At 65.7% G+C, this 16,182-nt stretch overlaps 1 protein-coding gene across 2 annotated transcripts; it reads right to left on the reverse strand.

Moving 5' to 3' along the window:
• Nucleotides 1-87: 87 nt before the first annotated feature.
• On the reverse strand, nt 88-14,990 carry KAT2A (lysine acetyltransferase 2A). Of its 2 annotated transcripts, none has more exons than XM_073326105.1 (18): nt 14,747-14,990; nt 12,943-13,066; nt 12,573-12,718; nt 10,776-10,865; nt 9,621-9,802; nt 8,652-8,843; nt 8,244-8,350; nt 7,923-8,033; nt 6,887-7,023; nt 6,342-6,550; nt 5,819-5,945; nt 5,113-5,223; nt 4,863-5,006; nt 4,268-4,382; nt 3,650-3,686; nt 3,020-3,083; nt 2,489-2,573; nt 88-2,018 (listed from the first exon to the last, which is right to left on the reverse strand). In XM_073326105.1, the coding sequence occupies exons 1-18, from the start codon at nt 14,960-14,962 to the stop codon at nt 1,825-1,827; spliced, it is 2,391 nt and encodes a 796-aa protein (XP_073182206.1). In that variant the 5' UTR covers nt 14,963-14,990; the 3' UTR covers nt 88-1,824. The 2 variants fall into 2 exon arrangements, with proteins under 2 accessions (XP_073182206.1, XP_073182205.1); XM_073326104.1 differs by having other exon boundaries at nt 7,923-8,036.
• Nucleotides 14,991-16,182: the final 1,192 nt, after the last annotated feature.

The following is a 16,182-nucleotide window of genomic DNA, read 5'->3' on the forward strand; positions in this document are numbered from 1 at the left end:
GGCATCTCAGGAGGGAACCGGGGGAGGCTGCCCACCCACAGTGCCTCGCTGCTGGGGGCCCCGGGACACCAGGAGACAGACACGTGCTTCACGGGGGCCACGTACATTTATTTAAAAAAATAAAATAAAGGAAAATAAAAATGAAATGGGGAGATGGGAAGGGCCCCTGGCAGCGGGACCAGTTGCCCCATGGCAGCGCACGAGAGACAGGCCAGCGCGCGGGGGGAATAAGGCAACAGTGAGCAGTCTGGGGGAACACAACGGCAAAATGCTTCCCCCGCGGGGAGAAGGCTTCGCGGCCCGCGTTGCTAGTGACTTCAGCCAGGCCGCCAGGAGCAACACGGGCTGGTACCACAGGGAGGTGACCGATGAGCCAGAGGGCAACAGCTCTACTTCGCGGGGGCCTGTCGCTCTGCCAGGACTCAGGGGCCCCCTGCCATGGAGGGGAGGCAGAAGGAGCAGGAGGCTCCTGTTTCCCGAGGGGTTGCAGGACAGCTCAGTAACCCAGCTGTGAGGCAGGGAGCAGCCGCCCCAAGGCCCATCATTCCCTTGCCCAGGGGACTCCGTTCAGGCCACAGAGGAAGGAGCAGGGAGGGGTCCTGGCTTAGCCGCTCACCACTCTGTTCACCCCTGCACAGCAAGGCTCCAGCCTAGGACCCATTTCCCCTGAGCTGTCACCCCACCACACTGGAGAACCCTCCCCTGCCCCAGGGCCTGCAGCCCAAGTGCCACTGAAATGGAGGGGCAGGAGCCCATGGTGGGAAGCTTTGCCCCAGGTGGCCCTTACTATGGCGCAGGAGTGCAGCGCTCAGGGAGCTGGAGCCGGGAGAAGCCCTGGAGCACGGGGCAGGGGAGATGGGGTCAGAACCTGGTGCAGCTCAGAGGGCCCGCAGCAGGGGCTAACATGCTAGCCGAATGGCTCACCCCAGGGAAGCAAGGCTGGGGCCAGACTCACAGGCAAGGGCCCAGCGCCAGGGGAGCATGCAGCGCCGGGGCAGGACAGGACAGAGCATCGGCCGCAGGCCGAGCTGCTGGGGGAGGAATGGCTGAGAGCTGATACAGACCCCTCGGACCACCTCACACAGCCTGCAGCCGAGACCCTGAACCCAGGCAAGGCCAGAGTGGGGCAGCTCGCGTCCCCACTGCCCTCTGGCCAGCAGGGGAGGAGAACACCGACCCCATTTTACATTCATGCAGTGAGTGGCAGGGAGGGATGCTCCACGGGGAGCAAAGGGGCGGGCGGGAACAGGAGGCGAAGGGAACACAGCAGGCTGCGGCAGGAGCAGTGTTCGTATGGGAGATGCAGTGGGGGAGTGGGGGCTGGGCCTCAGCCACATAAAGCAAAGACCATGTGCCATGTGCGTAGCCCAGGGGAATTTCAAGCCCAGCAGGTCCATGCCCCGGCTGAATCCACTGCAGAGCCAAGAGCAGCCCGTGGCTCCTGCCTCCAGGGTGAGGCTCCGAGTTTGTGCAGCGACACCCGCATGCTGAGTGTCACCTGGACTGCTGCAGAGGGGCCCTGGGCCGCTCCGGTGGCTAACGCAGCCCTGACACCAAGGGGAGAGGCCAGTGGCGAGCCAGCGAGTGCCAGCTGAGAAGCCAGAGTCCCAGGGGCGTCCCCCAGCAGCAGGAGGGGAGCTGGCCCCACACTCTGGCCGTTCAGCAGCTATGCGCGCCCCGCCCCCACCTGATCCGGGCTCGGAGAAGCCCAGGAGACCCTCCTGGGAGAGTGACGCAGGAAGCGATGTCCCGGCCAGGAGCTCCGGGCACAAGGGAAGCGCGAGGCCAGGAGGAGACGCTGAAGGGCCAGGGCCCCCAAAGTGCCTACTTGTCTATGAGCCCGGCCTCCTTGAGCTTGAAGTAGAAGAACTTCTCGAGGGCGTTGGCGCACTTACAGTAGTCGCTGTCGGGGGGGTTGTACTCCCGGCAGTTGGTGATGATGCGCTGCAGGTCGGCGACGAAGAGCTTCTTGGTGACGTAATAGCGGTTCTTCAGACGCTCAGTCATGGTCTTCAGGTCTGCAGGGGGCAGCGGCTTACTCCCTCCGTGCTTCCCCCTCGTCAGAGCCCAGCGCCCTCAGCCCCACAGAGGGGAAACGGGGGCAGCGACCAGCGTGTGGCTGGCTGGGTTACTCCCTCCGTGCTTCCCCCTCGTCAGAGCCCAGCGCCCTCAGCCCCACAGAGGGGAAACGGGGGTGCAGTGAGTCAGTGACAGAGCCAGGAACAGAATCCAGGAGTCAGGGCTCCCCACCTCCGCCTTGGCCACTAGAACCTCACGTACCCCTGCCACAGGAGAGGGCAGAACCCAGCCCTACTCCAGCCACTAGATTTCACTTCCCTACCAGAGGTGAAATAGGACCCAGGAGTCCTGCCCCCCCACTGCCACTGTATACCCCACGCAGCCCATGCTCGCCTCGCCCCACCCCCCACCCCGCCGGGCGTGCGGCCCTCCTGGAGCAGCGTGGGCCTCGGGCAGATCGGCCACCTACCGATGGGGAAGCGAATGATCTCGTAGTAGTCAGGGGCCTCTGACTTCTTCACGGGCTCCATGAAGGGCCAGGCGCTGGGGTGGGTCTGTGGGGGGGGCGAGGGGCAGTTAGAGCCTCAGGCATGGCGGACAGATCGAACACCCCTCCCGCTGCACACCAGATCGAACACCCCAGCCCGCTACCGCCCTCTTCCAGAGCCAGGCCTGGGAGGTGCCTGGCTCCTGACCCCCACCCTGAGGACAGGGAGCTCAGACAGAGCGAGATGCCCTGGACTCGGGGACCATGGATCAGAACCAGCCGAGGTGCCTCTCCCCCGGCTGCTGGACCCAGCTGTGGCAGGGGAAGGTGCCAGAAACCCCATGGTTCAGGGAGAACCCGCCCGGAGCCCTCAGTTGGCGACAGAGCCTCCATGCCTGGGCACATGCCAAATGGACCCATGGAAGCTCTTGATACCCAACAAAGTCTTTGCCTCCAGCATCTCTCGGTGCCCAGAGTGAGACCCCAGGGGAGATGCCCCCCACGCGCCATCACCTTGATTTGGGCCAGGAGGTTTTTCAGGGTGTTGTACAGCTGGTCTGGGTCCTTGAGCTCCTTCCTGCAGAAGAAGGGGTCAGATGAGGTCAGCATCCACCGCGTTTGTCCCCTCCCAGCACCTGCAGGCGAGCGGGCACCGAGCTCTCATGGCTAGGCGAGGCCCTGGCCCTCCCGCTTGGGGGGGACTCGTGTCCTCCCTCCTGGGCAGCCTGCTCAGGGCACTCTGCTGCAGCAGGACACGCTGCCTCCATTTTGAGAGCAGCGGCCTGCCAGGGACAGAGCCACACGAGGGATCCCTGAGGCAACGTGACCAGGCTCAGACCACGTGTGTCACGGCTGCTCCCACACAGCTACGGCCCAGATGCCCCAAGGATGCTGCTGCCCCGAGATCTGACAGCCTGGGGTCCCCTGCCGGGATGGTGAGAATAGACTGCAGCCACGTGCCATCCCTGCATTGTCTGCCAGGCCAGGGAGACAGCTCCAGGGCCCTCCAGCAATCGCCCCTTTTGGCCCGGACTGCTGACAGGGGTAAGATATCAAACCGGTGCCGCTGCTCCCCCCACTCACTACCCCTGGTGAGCTTCCCAGGCCAGCAGCGACAGACGCGGGGCTGGGAACAGCACTTACCCTTTCTCCTTCCCCAGCGGCCGCCATCCCGTGTCTCCTGGAAGGCAGGAAGAGGCGTTCGCTCACATGCCATCGACCGCGTCCCAATCCCCTCCCCAGGTGCCGTCCCTGAGTAGCACTCTGCCTCCATGACCTCCGAACTGCCCGACCCAGCCCTCCAAAACCTGGCTAGGAGGGGCACGACCACCCCCCTCCGCTGCCCCCGGAATGCACTGCTCCACCGAGACGTGCCGGGAGCTGTACAGTCCTGCAGAGCCGAGGCTGGGATGCCAGCTGTGCTCCTGTCCAAGTGCACAGATCAGAGCCACTGCCAGGTGGCCGGCTGCAGAGCCATTCAACCCATCCGCTCTCTCCTGAGGCTCCTGCTCTTGTTACTGTATTAAGGAAGGAGCCGGCTGCTGCCCAGCCTCGCCCCCCAGGACAGGGGCCACTGGGATGCTGCACGCTGCAGCGGGGACCGTGCCGTGGCACAGCCTGGCCACAGCCGAGACCATTTGCAAGGGGACAGGCACAGGCGCCAGGTGGGTAGCTACGGCCGCCGTGGCCAGCCGTCAGAGCCCTTCCCTGCTGCCGGAGCAGGCAAAGCCCGGGCTGCAGATGTTCGTGGCCGGAACTTACGGATTCCAGGGATGCTCTCGACAGGGATTTGCCGCACGCCCTCCTTGAAGCAGGTCAGGCCCGGGTAGACCTTGCGGATCTGCGCCTGCTTCCTCTCGATCAGCTTCTTGATGATCTGCGGCGGGAGAGGCCAGCTGGGAGCGAGCGGGGGAAGGCCTGGCGAGGGCAGAGTCTGGCTGGTCCCGGCCTGCTCCCCTCACCCTCGGGCCTTGGCGGGGGAGCCGGGCGCAGGGCCATGCCCGCAGGATGGGGCAGCCACCGCCCTCAAGGCTGCCTAGCGGCCAGGGCTGGAAGCAGGGCTTGCCCAGGGCGAGCCGGAAGCAGGCAGCAGCTCCAGGGGGTGGGTCTGGGTCTGCCCGAGGCAGGTGCTGCGTCGCGGCCGGACGCTGGCCTGTGACTAGCACGCGCATGGCAAAGCTCTGCTGGGAGCTGCCTGGGCCACGGAGACGCTGCCCGAGAGGGGCGCTCACAGGACAGCGGCCTCCTGGGCCGGCAGCAACGCCCTTTCCCTGCACTAGCGTCAAGAGCATTCAAGGTGTTGCGGGCACGCGGGCGTGGCGGGGGCAAGAAGCCAGGCCCCCCGCCCAGGAGATACCTCCTTCTGCTTCTTGATGATGTGCGAGAGCTCGGTGTAGGGGATGCGGGGGTTGAGCTCGCACTCCATCAGCGTCGCCCCTTCGTAGTCCTTGATATAGCCCAGGTAGCGGCCCTTGGGCACCTTGATGTCCTTGGAAAAGCCCTGGAGAGGAAGGGGGGTTGTGAGAGCGAGCGAGCCACATCGGGGGGCGGGGGGATTAGGACACTCCCCTAGGGGGGCGAGGGCCGGCGGCGCCAGGGGCCCAGACCTGCTTCTTGAAGTAGCCGATGGCGTACTCGTCGGCGTAGGTCAGGAAGTAGAGGGTGTTGTGCTTGATGTGATATTCCTTCAGGTGGTTCATCAGGTGCGTCCCGTACCCCTGGCAGGCAGGCAGGCAGACAGAGGCCCGTCAGGCAAGACCCCGGGGCAGGTGGGTCTCAGTGTTTCCAAGAGGGCTTGGGGGGAGATGCCCCAGGCTGGCCCTGCCCCAGGACATGTTGGGGGAACAGACCCCAGCAGAGCGATTGCTCGGCCGCAGGAACAGCCAGCGTTAAACATTGTCCCCGGCCCGGCCTCGGGGTACCTCCTGCCGTCCACAAGGCTGCACTCACCAGGGCCAGGGCAAAACAGCTCCTGCCTCCTTCCCTCCCCCAGAGCCATGGCCTGCAGCCTCCCCCCTGCTATCTACGCCTGGGCTCCCCACCCAAACCCCTCTGCAGCACCCCCCAATCCCAACCTGCTGGCCATGCCCTGGGCTCCCGCAAGCCCTGCCGTTCCCCTCACGCCGGACCCGCAGCCCCCCAGCTATCCCTGCCCTGGGCTCCCCCAGCCCTGCCGGTGCCCCTCCCTCCCGACCCGCAGCCCCCCCCCCCCCCCCCCCCAGCTATCTCTGCCCTGGGCTCCCCAATCCCAACGTGCAGCTCCCCACTGTTTTCTCTCATTCACTCCCCCGGTGAGTGCAGTTTTCCCTTCACCTTCACTTGCTCGTTGGAGGTGACAGCACAGAAGACAATCTCCGTGAAGCCCTGGGTGGGGAACATCCGGAAGCAGATGCCCCCGATCACCCGGCCGTCCTTGATCAGAGCCAGGGTCTTGTGTTTGCTGCCAGGGGAGGCACAGCCAGAGTTACAGGGGGTGGGGGGCAGCCTCAATGCACCATCCTGCCCCCCGCGAGTCGCTGCAGCAGCAGGGGGGGTGGGGAGGAGGTTGCAGCTCAGACAGCAGTGGCCCCGTTGGAGTTAACAGGATGGGACTGGGGAGGAATCTGGGCCGCAATGTCAGCCTGGCTTGGGGGTGCAGACCATTCCCCCACCCCACAGCTGCTGGGGTCACGCTGGGCCTGGGCCTCTGGAGCAACCAGGACGCAGGGACCGAACTGGGGCTCTCCACTTCCTGCATGAGCCAGGACCCCCCACCCCGGAGCCTGCGCCCAGCTCCCCAGAGCGGACCCCCCACCCCGGAGCCTGCGCCCGGCTCCCCAGAGCCCCCCCCACATACGGGTCGAAGACGAGGCGGGTGATGTACTCCTTGGGCATGCGGGGCAGCTGGTGGGAGAAGACATTCTGCAGCCCCACCAGCCACATCAGGATCCGCTTGTTGGATTTCTGCGAGAGCGCGTTGCCGATGACGTGGAACTCGATGATGCCGCGTCTCTCCTCTAGCCGCGCCGTCTCGTCCCGCGCCGCGTTGGCTGACAGCAGGCTGGTCTGGGGCGCGGAGCGGGGGGTAAGGGACAAAGCCCTGTCCACCTACCCAACCCCCCTCCGGCCCACTGACGCCCAGCCAGGAGCCAGCCCAGGGGAATAGGCTGCCCAGGGCATAGCGGGGCTCATGTCCTCCTGCAGCTGGCACTGGATTCCTCCTTGGCTGCTGCCCATTCCATCCTCTCCCCCACAACAGAGTCATGCCAGGCCCCGGCACGGGGTCAGAGCAGGCGCCAGCCAAGGTCTGGCACAGCTGCTCCAAAGGGCTGGCAGCTCCTACTGTCGCCAGCAACCCTGGCCCCACTAACGCAGCTCTCTGCCCTGCTCCCTACCCCGTACCTCCGGGCCCAGCATGGCAGCCGGGTCCGTGATGGTCAGCATCACCTCGTTGACCAGCTCCATGGGGATGTCGCCCATGACCCGGATCCGCTTGGCGTCCTCCAGCGTCAGGCTCTCAGGCAGCTTCCGCTTCTCACCTGCTCGGGCGGCAGAGGACGGTCACGCCAGGGCCAGGCCATGGGCCACTCGCTTCCCTGCATCTCCCACCCCATGTGGCTCAGGACGCCGCCTCCCGCCGAGCCACAGCGCAAGAGAGCCAGCAGCCGGCGCACTCAGACCCTGCAGCAGCAGCCAGGCCTCGGCAGGGCTGGGGCCCGCGGGAACCGGTGCTGCTGGGGCACGAGCATGGCTGGGAGGCCTTGCCGTCACCCCGCAGGGGGCTTCCCCTCTCGGCCACCTACAGGGCCAGGTCAGGCCAACTGGGTGCTCCATGGCTTCCTGGGTGGAGCTGCCTGTCAGGGAATTGGGCACGGCCCATCCCAGGCAGTCTGTGCTCGGGGTGGGGGGCGGGCAGCAGACGAGGGGTCTAAAGGCTGTTCTTTCATTCCCCCACCTTTGAGCTGAACGGCTCGTGGCCGACGGGAGCCAGGGTTACAGGGAATGGCGGGGGCAGGCTGTTCCCGAGCTGGCTGACGACGATCCACTTGGGCATCCACCATCCTCACGTATCGCAAGGGCAGCCCCCTCCCCCTACCTCGCTGTCTCCACAGACCCTTCCACCCCCTGGAACCTGAGATCCCTTCCCCAGCCCACACTGGAGACCCAAGCAGCCCCATGGACTCTCAAGAGTTCACTGTGGACCACTCTGGTCTGGCAGCACTTTGCCCCTTTCACTCCAGGGCAGGTGGCGCTGGCCAGAGGCCGACCCCTCCCAGGGCGCTGCGTCCTCGGGCACGAGCCCCCGGCACGGGGCGCACACAGTCCCAGAGGCGCTGGGGCCATAAAGGCTTGTGCCCCTGGGCAGGGTCCCAGGGCCGTCTCAGCCCCTCCCCGCACCCACTGGGGGGGGACAGTGCAGGGCTGGAGCCGGCGTTACCTGGCACAGGCTCTGCCGAGCTGGCGTCAAGGCTCATGGAGGACAAGGAGCTGCTGCTGCCAAGCTTCTTACTAAAGATCGGGGTGCTGGGCACGGCGACGGTGCTGACGGCTGCTGGGAATGAGAACGGAGCCTTTCACGCGCCGAACCCGCTGGCCCACAGCCCCCCGCCCCGGGGTTGGTGCCCACGTGGCCCCGGACAGGAGGCGTTTGCACTGGCCCTCCGCGGCCCACACCAGCAGGCCGAGGAAAGCACGGGCTTGCAACGGAGCCGGCATGGCATGAGCCCAATCGCTCCCAGGCATCTCCCCAGTGAAGTACCTGGGCGTGGGACCAGCTGGGCGCCTTCCGTGGCTGGCATGGTGAAGTCAGATTCCCAGATGGGTGAGTTCTCCCCGTAGATCTCCTCTTCCAGCATGGACAGAAACCTGGCCAGGGTGGGTGACAGGGCATGTTAGCCAGCAGCCGGCAGGCTAGTGGCATGGCCACATCAGAGCTGCCAACCGTGAGCAGCACGGGGGAGGGAGTGTGGGGCCACACGTGGCCACCCAGATTAACGGGGCAGGTACCCCATGGGGAGGAGCCTCACCCAGCGAGCTGGGCCCAGGGATCAGGTACGCAGAGACCAGACGTGACCCACCCATCACAGCCACCTCTGGGTTCGCCAGGGCCAGTGAGAGCCCCACCCCCTGGGAGCCAGCCCCACCCCCTGGGAGCCAGCCCACCTACTTGGGGAAATGGGTGAGGATGAGTGTCCGCTTCTCCGGCACCAGCTTGTCCTTCTCCACCCGGAACTTCTCCAGCAGCTGCCGGCGGGTGACGGTGAAAATGGACTTGAGCAGGCTGCGCCCGAAGACGTGGGTGGTCTCATAGCGGGGGAGGCTGTCGCAGCTCTGGGGCACGTGGCAGTAACACAGCCAGCTGGGGGGAGAAAGGGGGCAACTCCCAGGGACCTGCCCACTCCTGGACGTTGGTACCAGCCCCCAAGGGGCTGGCATTATGACTGGGGTCGCAGCCATGGGCTGGGATGCAAATCGCAGCAGCTGCATCTTATCGGGAATGGAGGGGCAATGGGGTAGTCAAGATAGGGGACATTTCCCAGCAGAGTGCGGGGCACACAGAGACGCTGTCTCTCCAAGCCAGCCAGGGGCACAGCACGCTGGCTTCATGGCACTGAACCGTCACGAGGACCCACAACCCCACCTGCCGGGCCCACAACCCCACCCGCTGGCCCGGCCCAGATGCAAGCTGCGAAGTGCATTAGCCCATTGACAAGTTGCCCAGCAGAGCTGCAGGCCCTTCAGTGGCACAAGCATGTGCAGTCAGCACATGCCAGGGCGCACCACGCTGAGCCGCCGGGGGGCAGAGGCAGCTGCCGGCGGCACTCCGGGGATGCAGCAGGCGCTGGGCATGCTTAAGAGCGGCAGGCTCAGGACCTCCAGGTCTGTGAATTCAGCGGGAAGTGCGGCGGGAGAGATCAGGACCAGAGAGCGCACGGCAGCTCAGGAGAGGAGGGTGAGCCCAGATCTCCTCAATGGGGACATGAAATGAGGGGAGACACAGGCAGGGCTCCCCCAGACCTGGGGGCTGGGCACAAGCTAAAGCCCCGTTAGCAAAGCAGGCGATGAACTGTCGGGGAGCACTGCACTGGGACGGGGTCTGCACCAGCCCCGCCCTGCCCCTCTCCCCAGCGCTCACCGGGTGTAGTTGACTTTGTAGGTGGCCACGTCGTCGTTCTGCGAGCGCTGCCGGAACTGGGAGGGCGTCTCCAGCTTCCAGTAGTTGAGGCAGAGCAGGAACATCTTGGAGAGCTCGTACATGGTCTGACGCTCCTTGGGGGGCAGGTGGCTGAACTTGTACTGGACGAAGTTGAAGACTCCCTGTGGGGGCAGAGCGCCCGCAGAGCGTCAGGGGAGGCGAAGGCAGGCCCCAGCTGCGGTGGGCTTTGTCGCACAGCAGCCGACACAGAGCTGGCTCTGCGCAATGAACACAGGGCTGGCGGAGGGGGGGTGCACGAGGTTAACGCAGCCGAGGAGCTGCAGGAGGTGTGGAATGGAGCAGCCGAGACCCGGGTCCAGTTATGGATCAGGTGTAGTGGGATGAGTATGGGTGGATTTTCCAAGAATTCCCAGGTCATTTATCAACACTACAAGATCCTCACTGACCGGTTTGCTAAAGCTGGCAGCTTCCATCGGAGAGACTCAGGGCTGGGACCGAGGGGCGGCAGCAGGGAGCCCAGACCAGAATATTGGGGGCACATGAGGGTACAGACCAGAGCAGCCGAGTGGTGTGGCTCGGAGATGTACTGGCTGAAGCCTGGAGACACGACACTGGGCAAGACGGAGCCTGGTCTGACCCCGCCTGGCAATTCCTGCCCTGTCCCTCAAGCTCCACCAGAGCCCTCCCCACCCCTGCCCTCTGACTTACGAAGATCTACCACTTCCAGGGTCAGGGCGGGAGACCTCCACGAGAAACAAACGCGCCCAGCACTGGCCCACGGGGACGGATTTCCTCGGACCAGCGCTAACATGCGGCTTGGTTTGCTACTGAGGCACCCAGACATACAGTGACGTGTCCGTGTCAGACCCTGGGTGGATAACAAGTCAGCCAGTTGCAGGGAACGTCTCCCAGTTATAGAAGGATTATTGGGCCGGGGGAAGAGATGCCAGGAAGCTAAAAGCCGTAAGATCCGGTTTGAGAGAGGGTCATCGGAAGACGCCAGCACCTCTCCCCCCGCCGGGGGCGTCCAGGCAGACATGTTAGCTCAGGGTCAGCTGCATGTTACAGCAGAGGGTGCAGCGAGCTTTGCGGTCGCTGTGACAATGGATGGCCGCTATGGAGCGCTGGCGTTACCTGCTCGATGTTCGGCTTCTCAAAGGGGGGGCTGCCAAGGGACCCTTCTACAACAGGACGGCTCATCTGCAGGATGCATTTCCTCAGCAGCTGGGGAGGCAAGGGGGAAGTGTCAAAGTGCCAGAGACCAGAAAGAGGCGAGGCTTACAGCAGCCACAGAAAGCTGTGACCATTACAGGCCAGGCCAGGAGCAGCCGGCCAGATCCCCAGCTGGCTCAAATGGTGCCACGCTGGTGCCTTTAATGGGCTGTGTTGATTTACACCAATGCTGGGAACCTGTCCACTTCTTCCCTCGCAATGTATTCTCCCAGGGGGTTCAGCTCGGGACTGGGGTGGCAGGACAACATCTAGTTTCCAGCAAAGCGTCTGCTTTCAAGCCAGTCTTACAGTTGGGTTGCCTGAAGCAGGTTTCCAGACATAGAATAAATCGCTGGTGCTCAGCCTTTCCAGACAGTGGAACCCCTTTCAGGAGGCTAGGGTACCCCAAGTTCCATCTCACTTAAAAACTACTTGCTTACAAAATCAGACATAAAACCACAAGAGCGTCACAGGGCACTCCTACCGACCAATGGCTTGTTTTCTCATTTCTACCATATAATTATAAAATAAAGCACCCGGAATATAAATATTGTGCTTACATTTTAGTATACAGCATCTAGAGCCATATAAACAAGTCACTGTACGACGTGTTACTTTGTACTGACTTTGCTAGTGCTTTTTGTCTAGGCTGTTGTAAAACTAGGCAAATATCTAGGTAAGTTGATGGACTCCCTGGTACGAAGATCTCTGCGTACTCTTGGAGTATGTACCCCCAGCAGCTCACGGGGCTTAGATCCCTACATGGGCTCGTTATTCCCAGGCCTAACGGAGACCACACACAGACTCTCCCACACTTCTCACGTAATCCGTCTGCTGCTCCTTCCCACGTCCCGCCAGCAGCACCTCAGCCTGGTGAACAGTTCACAGCTTCAATAAAGGAGCAGAGGTCAGCTAGGACTCCAGGAATTTTAGGCAAGACGCACGTTAGGAGAGGAGTGGCTCTTTCAGTCTCGTATGACAACGAACTAGCATTCCTCGCTCAAGAACAGGGGCATTGGGGGCTTCTGAGCCCACCAGAACACATAGCCATGGAGGTGTCAGGAATTCGGAGTTCCATCCCTTGCCAGGCAGGATGTATACAAACGGAATAGTTACTTTAGGTCTTACACAAATCAGATGCACTGACAGTGGATAACACGTGCAGATCGTTTCCCCAGGAAGGGAATGAACTCTCCAGCTACCCTGATCCCATTTATCCAAGGTGGAAGAATGAGCACTCCCTCCAGAAAGGCGCGGCCCTGAGGCCAAGAGGACGCCTGCCTTGAGGATGGCCTGGTGATACTATAGCTGAGAAGGACTGTAAACGCTTCTGGGCATGGGGCAGGAACGAATTGGGGCGCCCATGGGACAAAGCGGAATCCCCGCCTCAGAGCTGACTTCAACCAAGCGTGCCCTGGAAAGTAACTGCACGGAACAGCAACCAGACCAGAGGCAGGCAGAGATGTGCCAGATTTTAGGCTGGAAACAGGAAGCCTTTGCAGTGGCTACCCAGAAGTGGAACCAGCGTCAGGTGGGTAGGAACAGCCAGCCCATCCTGCGGAACAAGAGCAGGGTCCCAGCACGGCAGGGTCAGAACTGCTGCCCTCCGGGGCCCCCCACGCGACCGGGCCAGGACATTAAGGCATCGGCTCAGCTGCTGTCCTGGAGGCCCGGCTTGCGGCTCAAAGGCAGAGCTAAGCCGCTGCTCCCCCACCGTACCTTGAACAGGTAGAAATACACTTGCTTGGTGTCCGTGTCCTCCTCTTTGTGGACCGACATGAAGAGATTTTCCACGTCCACCACCATCCCCAGCAGCCGGCTGATCTCCTCTTCCGAGACGTTCTCCAGGTGGGACACGTGGTCAGCTGGACGGGGGAGCAGCGAAGAAGACGGGCAGGCTTAGGTGGTGACGCCCTGGCACCGGCCACAGGGCATCGCCCGGCGTTGCCAGGGGGCCTCGAAGGCATGCGCCGCACTAAACGCGGCCCCGACCTGTTCGGACAGTCCCACCAGAGCAGAGCCCGGCGTGCTCCCAGCCCATGCCCCGCCCTGGGTCCCCGTGCCGGGGGCAGGTGCTGGAAGGCCTTACCTAGGGCGTGTCCACAGCTACGGCACAGCTCGCTCAGGTTGGTCACAGGCTGCTGCAGGTCCATGCGGGGGGCAGTGGGCGGGTTGGGGTTCTTCCAGCCGTTGCACTTGCAGGCATCGTTGGCCTACGCCAGGGACAGACAGGCGATCGGTGCGGGGGCCTGGACCTCACCCCAAGGGCTGGCCCTGCCCTTTCCCTTCCCCATTCCGTGCCACCCCGGAGGGGTGGAACAGCCAGGGAAGGCGCCTCAGACAGCACCCCACCGCACAGGGCGTGGGAGGGTCCCGTGCAGCCTGCCGGCCCCAGGGAACAGGCTGGGATCGCTCAGCTCCTCAGGCCCGGGGAAGGCTGGTGCACGAGGAACCCCAGCCGGGACCTGTGGCCATTGGGGGCGGGGGGGATGATGTCGCTGCTGAAGGCTGGAAAAAGCAGCTCCCTGCTCCCCCCACCCCACCAGGCAATGAGACCCCGACTGGCCACATCCCCCTCTGCGCCCAGCTTCCCGAGCTCCGCCTCAACACTGGACAGCTCCCCCAGCTTCTCCCCCCACCCCGAATCAGCTCCCCATGCCTGGCCCTCCCCACCCCCCCCCGCACCCTGCGGGCTGAGAACACCCTCCGGGCCCACCCCCCGCACCCCCAGGGCCCGCCCGCACCTTGCAGGCCAAGAACACCCCCCAGGCCCCCCCTGCACCCCCCCGCACCTTGCAGGCCGAGAACACCCCCCGGGCCCCCCCCCGCACCTTGCAGGCTGAGAACACCCTCCGGGCCCACCCCCCGCACCCCCAGGGCCCCCCCGCACCTTGCAGGCCGAGAACACCCCCGGCCCCCCCGCACCCCCAGGGCCCCCCCGCACCTTGCAGGCCGAGAACACCCCCGGCCCCCCCCGCACCCCCAGGGCCCCCCCCGGCCCCCCCGCACCTTGCAGGCCGAGAACACCCCCCGGGCCCCCCGGCCCCCCCAGGGCCCTCCGCACCCCAGGGCCCCCCCGGCCCCCCCGCACCCCCAGGGCCCCCCCGCACCTTGCAGGCCGAGAACACCCCCCGGGCCCCCCGGCCCCCCCAGGGCCCCCCCGCACCTTGCAGGCCGAGAACACCCCCCGGCCCCCCCGGGCCCCCCCCCGCACCTTGCAGGCCGAGAACACCCCCGGCCCCCCCGCCCCCCCGGGCCCCCCCCCGCACCTTGCAGGCCGAGAACACCCCCGGCCCCCCCGCACCCCCCGGGCCCCCCCCCGCACCTTGCAGGCCGAGAACACCCCCCGGGCCCCCCCGCACCCCCCCGCACCTTGCAGGCCGAGAACACCCCCCGGGCCCCCCCGCACCCCCAGGGCCCCCCCGCACCTTGCAGGCCGAGAACACCCCCGGCCCCCCCGCACCCCCCGGGCCCCCCCCCCGCACCTTGCAGGCCGAGAACACCCCCGGCCCCCCCGCACCCCCCGGGCCCCCCCGCACCTTGCAGGCCGAGAACACCCCCGGCCCCCCGCACCCCCAGGGCCCCCCCCGCACCTTGCAGGCCGAGAACACCCCCGGCCCCCCGCACCCCCAGGGCCCCCCCGCACCTTGCAGGCCGAGAACACCCCCGGCCCCCCCGCACCCCCAGGGCCCCCCAGGGCCCCCCCGCACCTTGCAGGCCGAGAACACCCCCGGCCCCCCCGCACCCCCCGGCCCCCCCGGGCCCCCCCCCGCACCTTGCAGGCCGAGAACACCCCCGGCCCCCCCCCCCCGCACCTTGCAGGCCGAGAACACCCCCGGCCCCCCCGCACCCCCCGGGCCCCCCCGGGCCCCCCCCCGGGCCCCCCCCCGCACCTTGCAGGCCGAGAACACCCCGAGCTTCTCCAGCTTCTTGGCCCGCGGGAAGCCCCGCACCTGGGCCTTGCGCTGACTCGCGCGCTGCTGCTGGCTCAGCCCGGGCCGGGCCGGGTCGCTGGAGCCGGCGGCGGGGCCCGGGCCGGAGCCGGAGCCGGGCGCGGCCGCGGGGGGCGGCGGGGTCCGGCCGGGCTGCGAGGCCTCCGGCTCCGCCATGCCGGGACCGCGGCGTGCGCGCCAGGCCGGCACTGCGCCTGCGCGGGCCCGGGGGCTGCTGGGAGATGTAGTCCCCGAGCCGGGGGGCGGGGCTTAGCCTGCTCGGGGCGGAGCCAGCCAGAGACCCTTCACGCGGGCCGGCCGGGGGGGGGGCAAATGCCCCCCGCACACACACACACACACAGCACCCCAAGTGTGGGGTAAATAACCCCCTCCACGGGGCACCTCCCCTCCCCCTACACTGCGGGGTAACTCCCCCCCTCATTTTCACGTGACCCCCCCAAGTGGGATAACCCCCCAGTGCATGCAGGAAGAGGGGGCTCTCGCCATGTGGGGCGCTGACTTCCCAGTGGGTCTAGGGAGCCCTAACTCCCAGCCCTGCCCCACGGCAGGGCTCGGCCCAGAGCAGCACGGCGTGGCCCGAAGCCCAGCCCCACCTCCCAGGGTGCAGCCCCCCCCCCCCCCCAAAGGTGCACACACCAGCAGGCAGGACCCCCAAGGGGCTGGGGAAGGAGTGCAGGTCTTCTCGGGGGCCTCCACCCTGAGCAGCTTGAGGGTGCAGGGGTCCAGCTCCCCTGGGAACCAGGCGGGCTAGGAAGAGAACGCTGGCCGACAGCTGAGATCCCGCGGGGCGCTGGGCCCGGCGGGGGCACACCCGGGTTTGTGCAAGGGCTGATAAGCCGGCGAGAGCCGACAACCTGGTGAATAGCTGGGGCCGGCCCCGAGGCGCTGGGCAAGGGTCTGTCTGTCAAAGGATCGTTGTTGGGGTGGGTGCCGGAACTCGCCCCGTACGAAACCTCTCTCTGCCCCAGTTACGTTCAAAACCCATTTACCTGCAGAGCACTCGTCTCGCCTTGTATCCATCCCCACCCCCCAGACAGGCTCCGAAATGGGAGGATGGGAAAGGCCTCAAGAGGTCATCCGGCCCAGCCCCCAACACCGAGGCAGGACCAAATAAAGCGAGACCATCCCTGAGAGGTGCTGGGGGGTTTTAAGACCAGATTCGACAATGAGACGGATTCCACCATCTCCTCGGTTCATCCGTTAGACCGGGGGGGGGGCAACCGGAGCCTGAGAAGGAGCCAGAATTTACCAACGTACGTTGCCAAAGAGCCCCAGTAATACGTCAGCAGGCCCCCATCCGCTCCCCAAACCCCACTCCGAGCACCTCCCGCCCCCCGGCAGCCCCGCCCCCTCCTTCCCTTCCCGCACCTGCTGAT

The sequence above is a fragment of the Lepidochelys kempii genome, chromosome 27, assembly GCF_965140265.1.
Source record: "Lepidochelys kempii isolate rLepKem1 chromosome 27, rLepKem1.hap2, whole genome shotgun sequence".
Taxonomy (NCBI): Eukaryota; Metazoa; Chordata; order Testudines; family Cheloniidae; genus Lepidochelys; species Lepidochelys kempii.

Coding starts and splice junctions, on each gene's coding strand:
- KAT2A (XM_073326104.1), bottom strand. CDS start 14,962: ATGGCGGAGCCGGAGGCCTCGCAGCCCGGCCGGACCCCGCCGCCCCCC. Junction 10,866..12,572: donor TGTATTTCTACCTGTTCAAG/GTACGGTGGGGG, acceptor TTGCCTCCCCAG/CTGCTGAGGAAATGCATCCT. Junction 9,803..10,775: donor AGAAGCCGAACATCGAGCAG/GTAACGCCAGCG, acceptor CTGCCCCCACAG/GGAGTCTTCAACTTCGTCCA.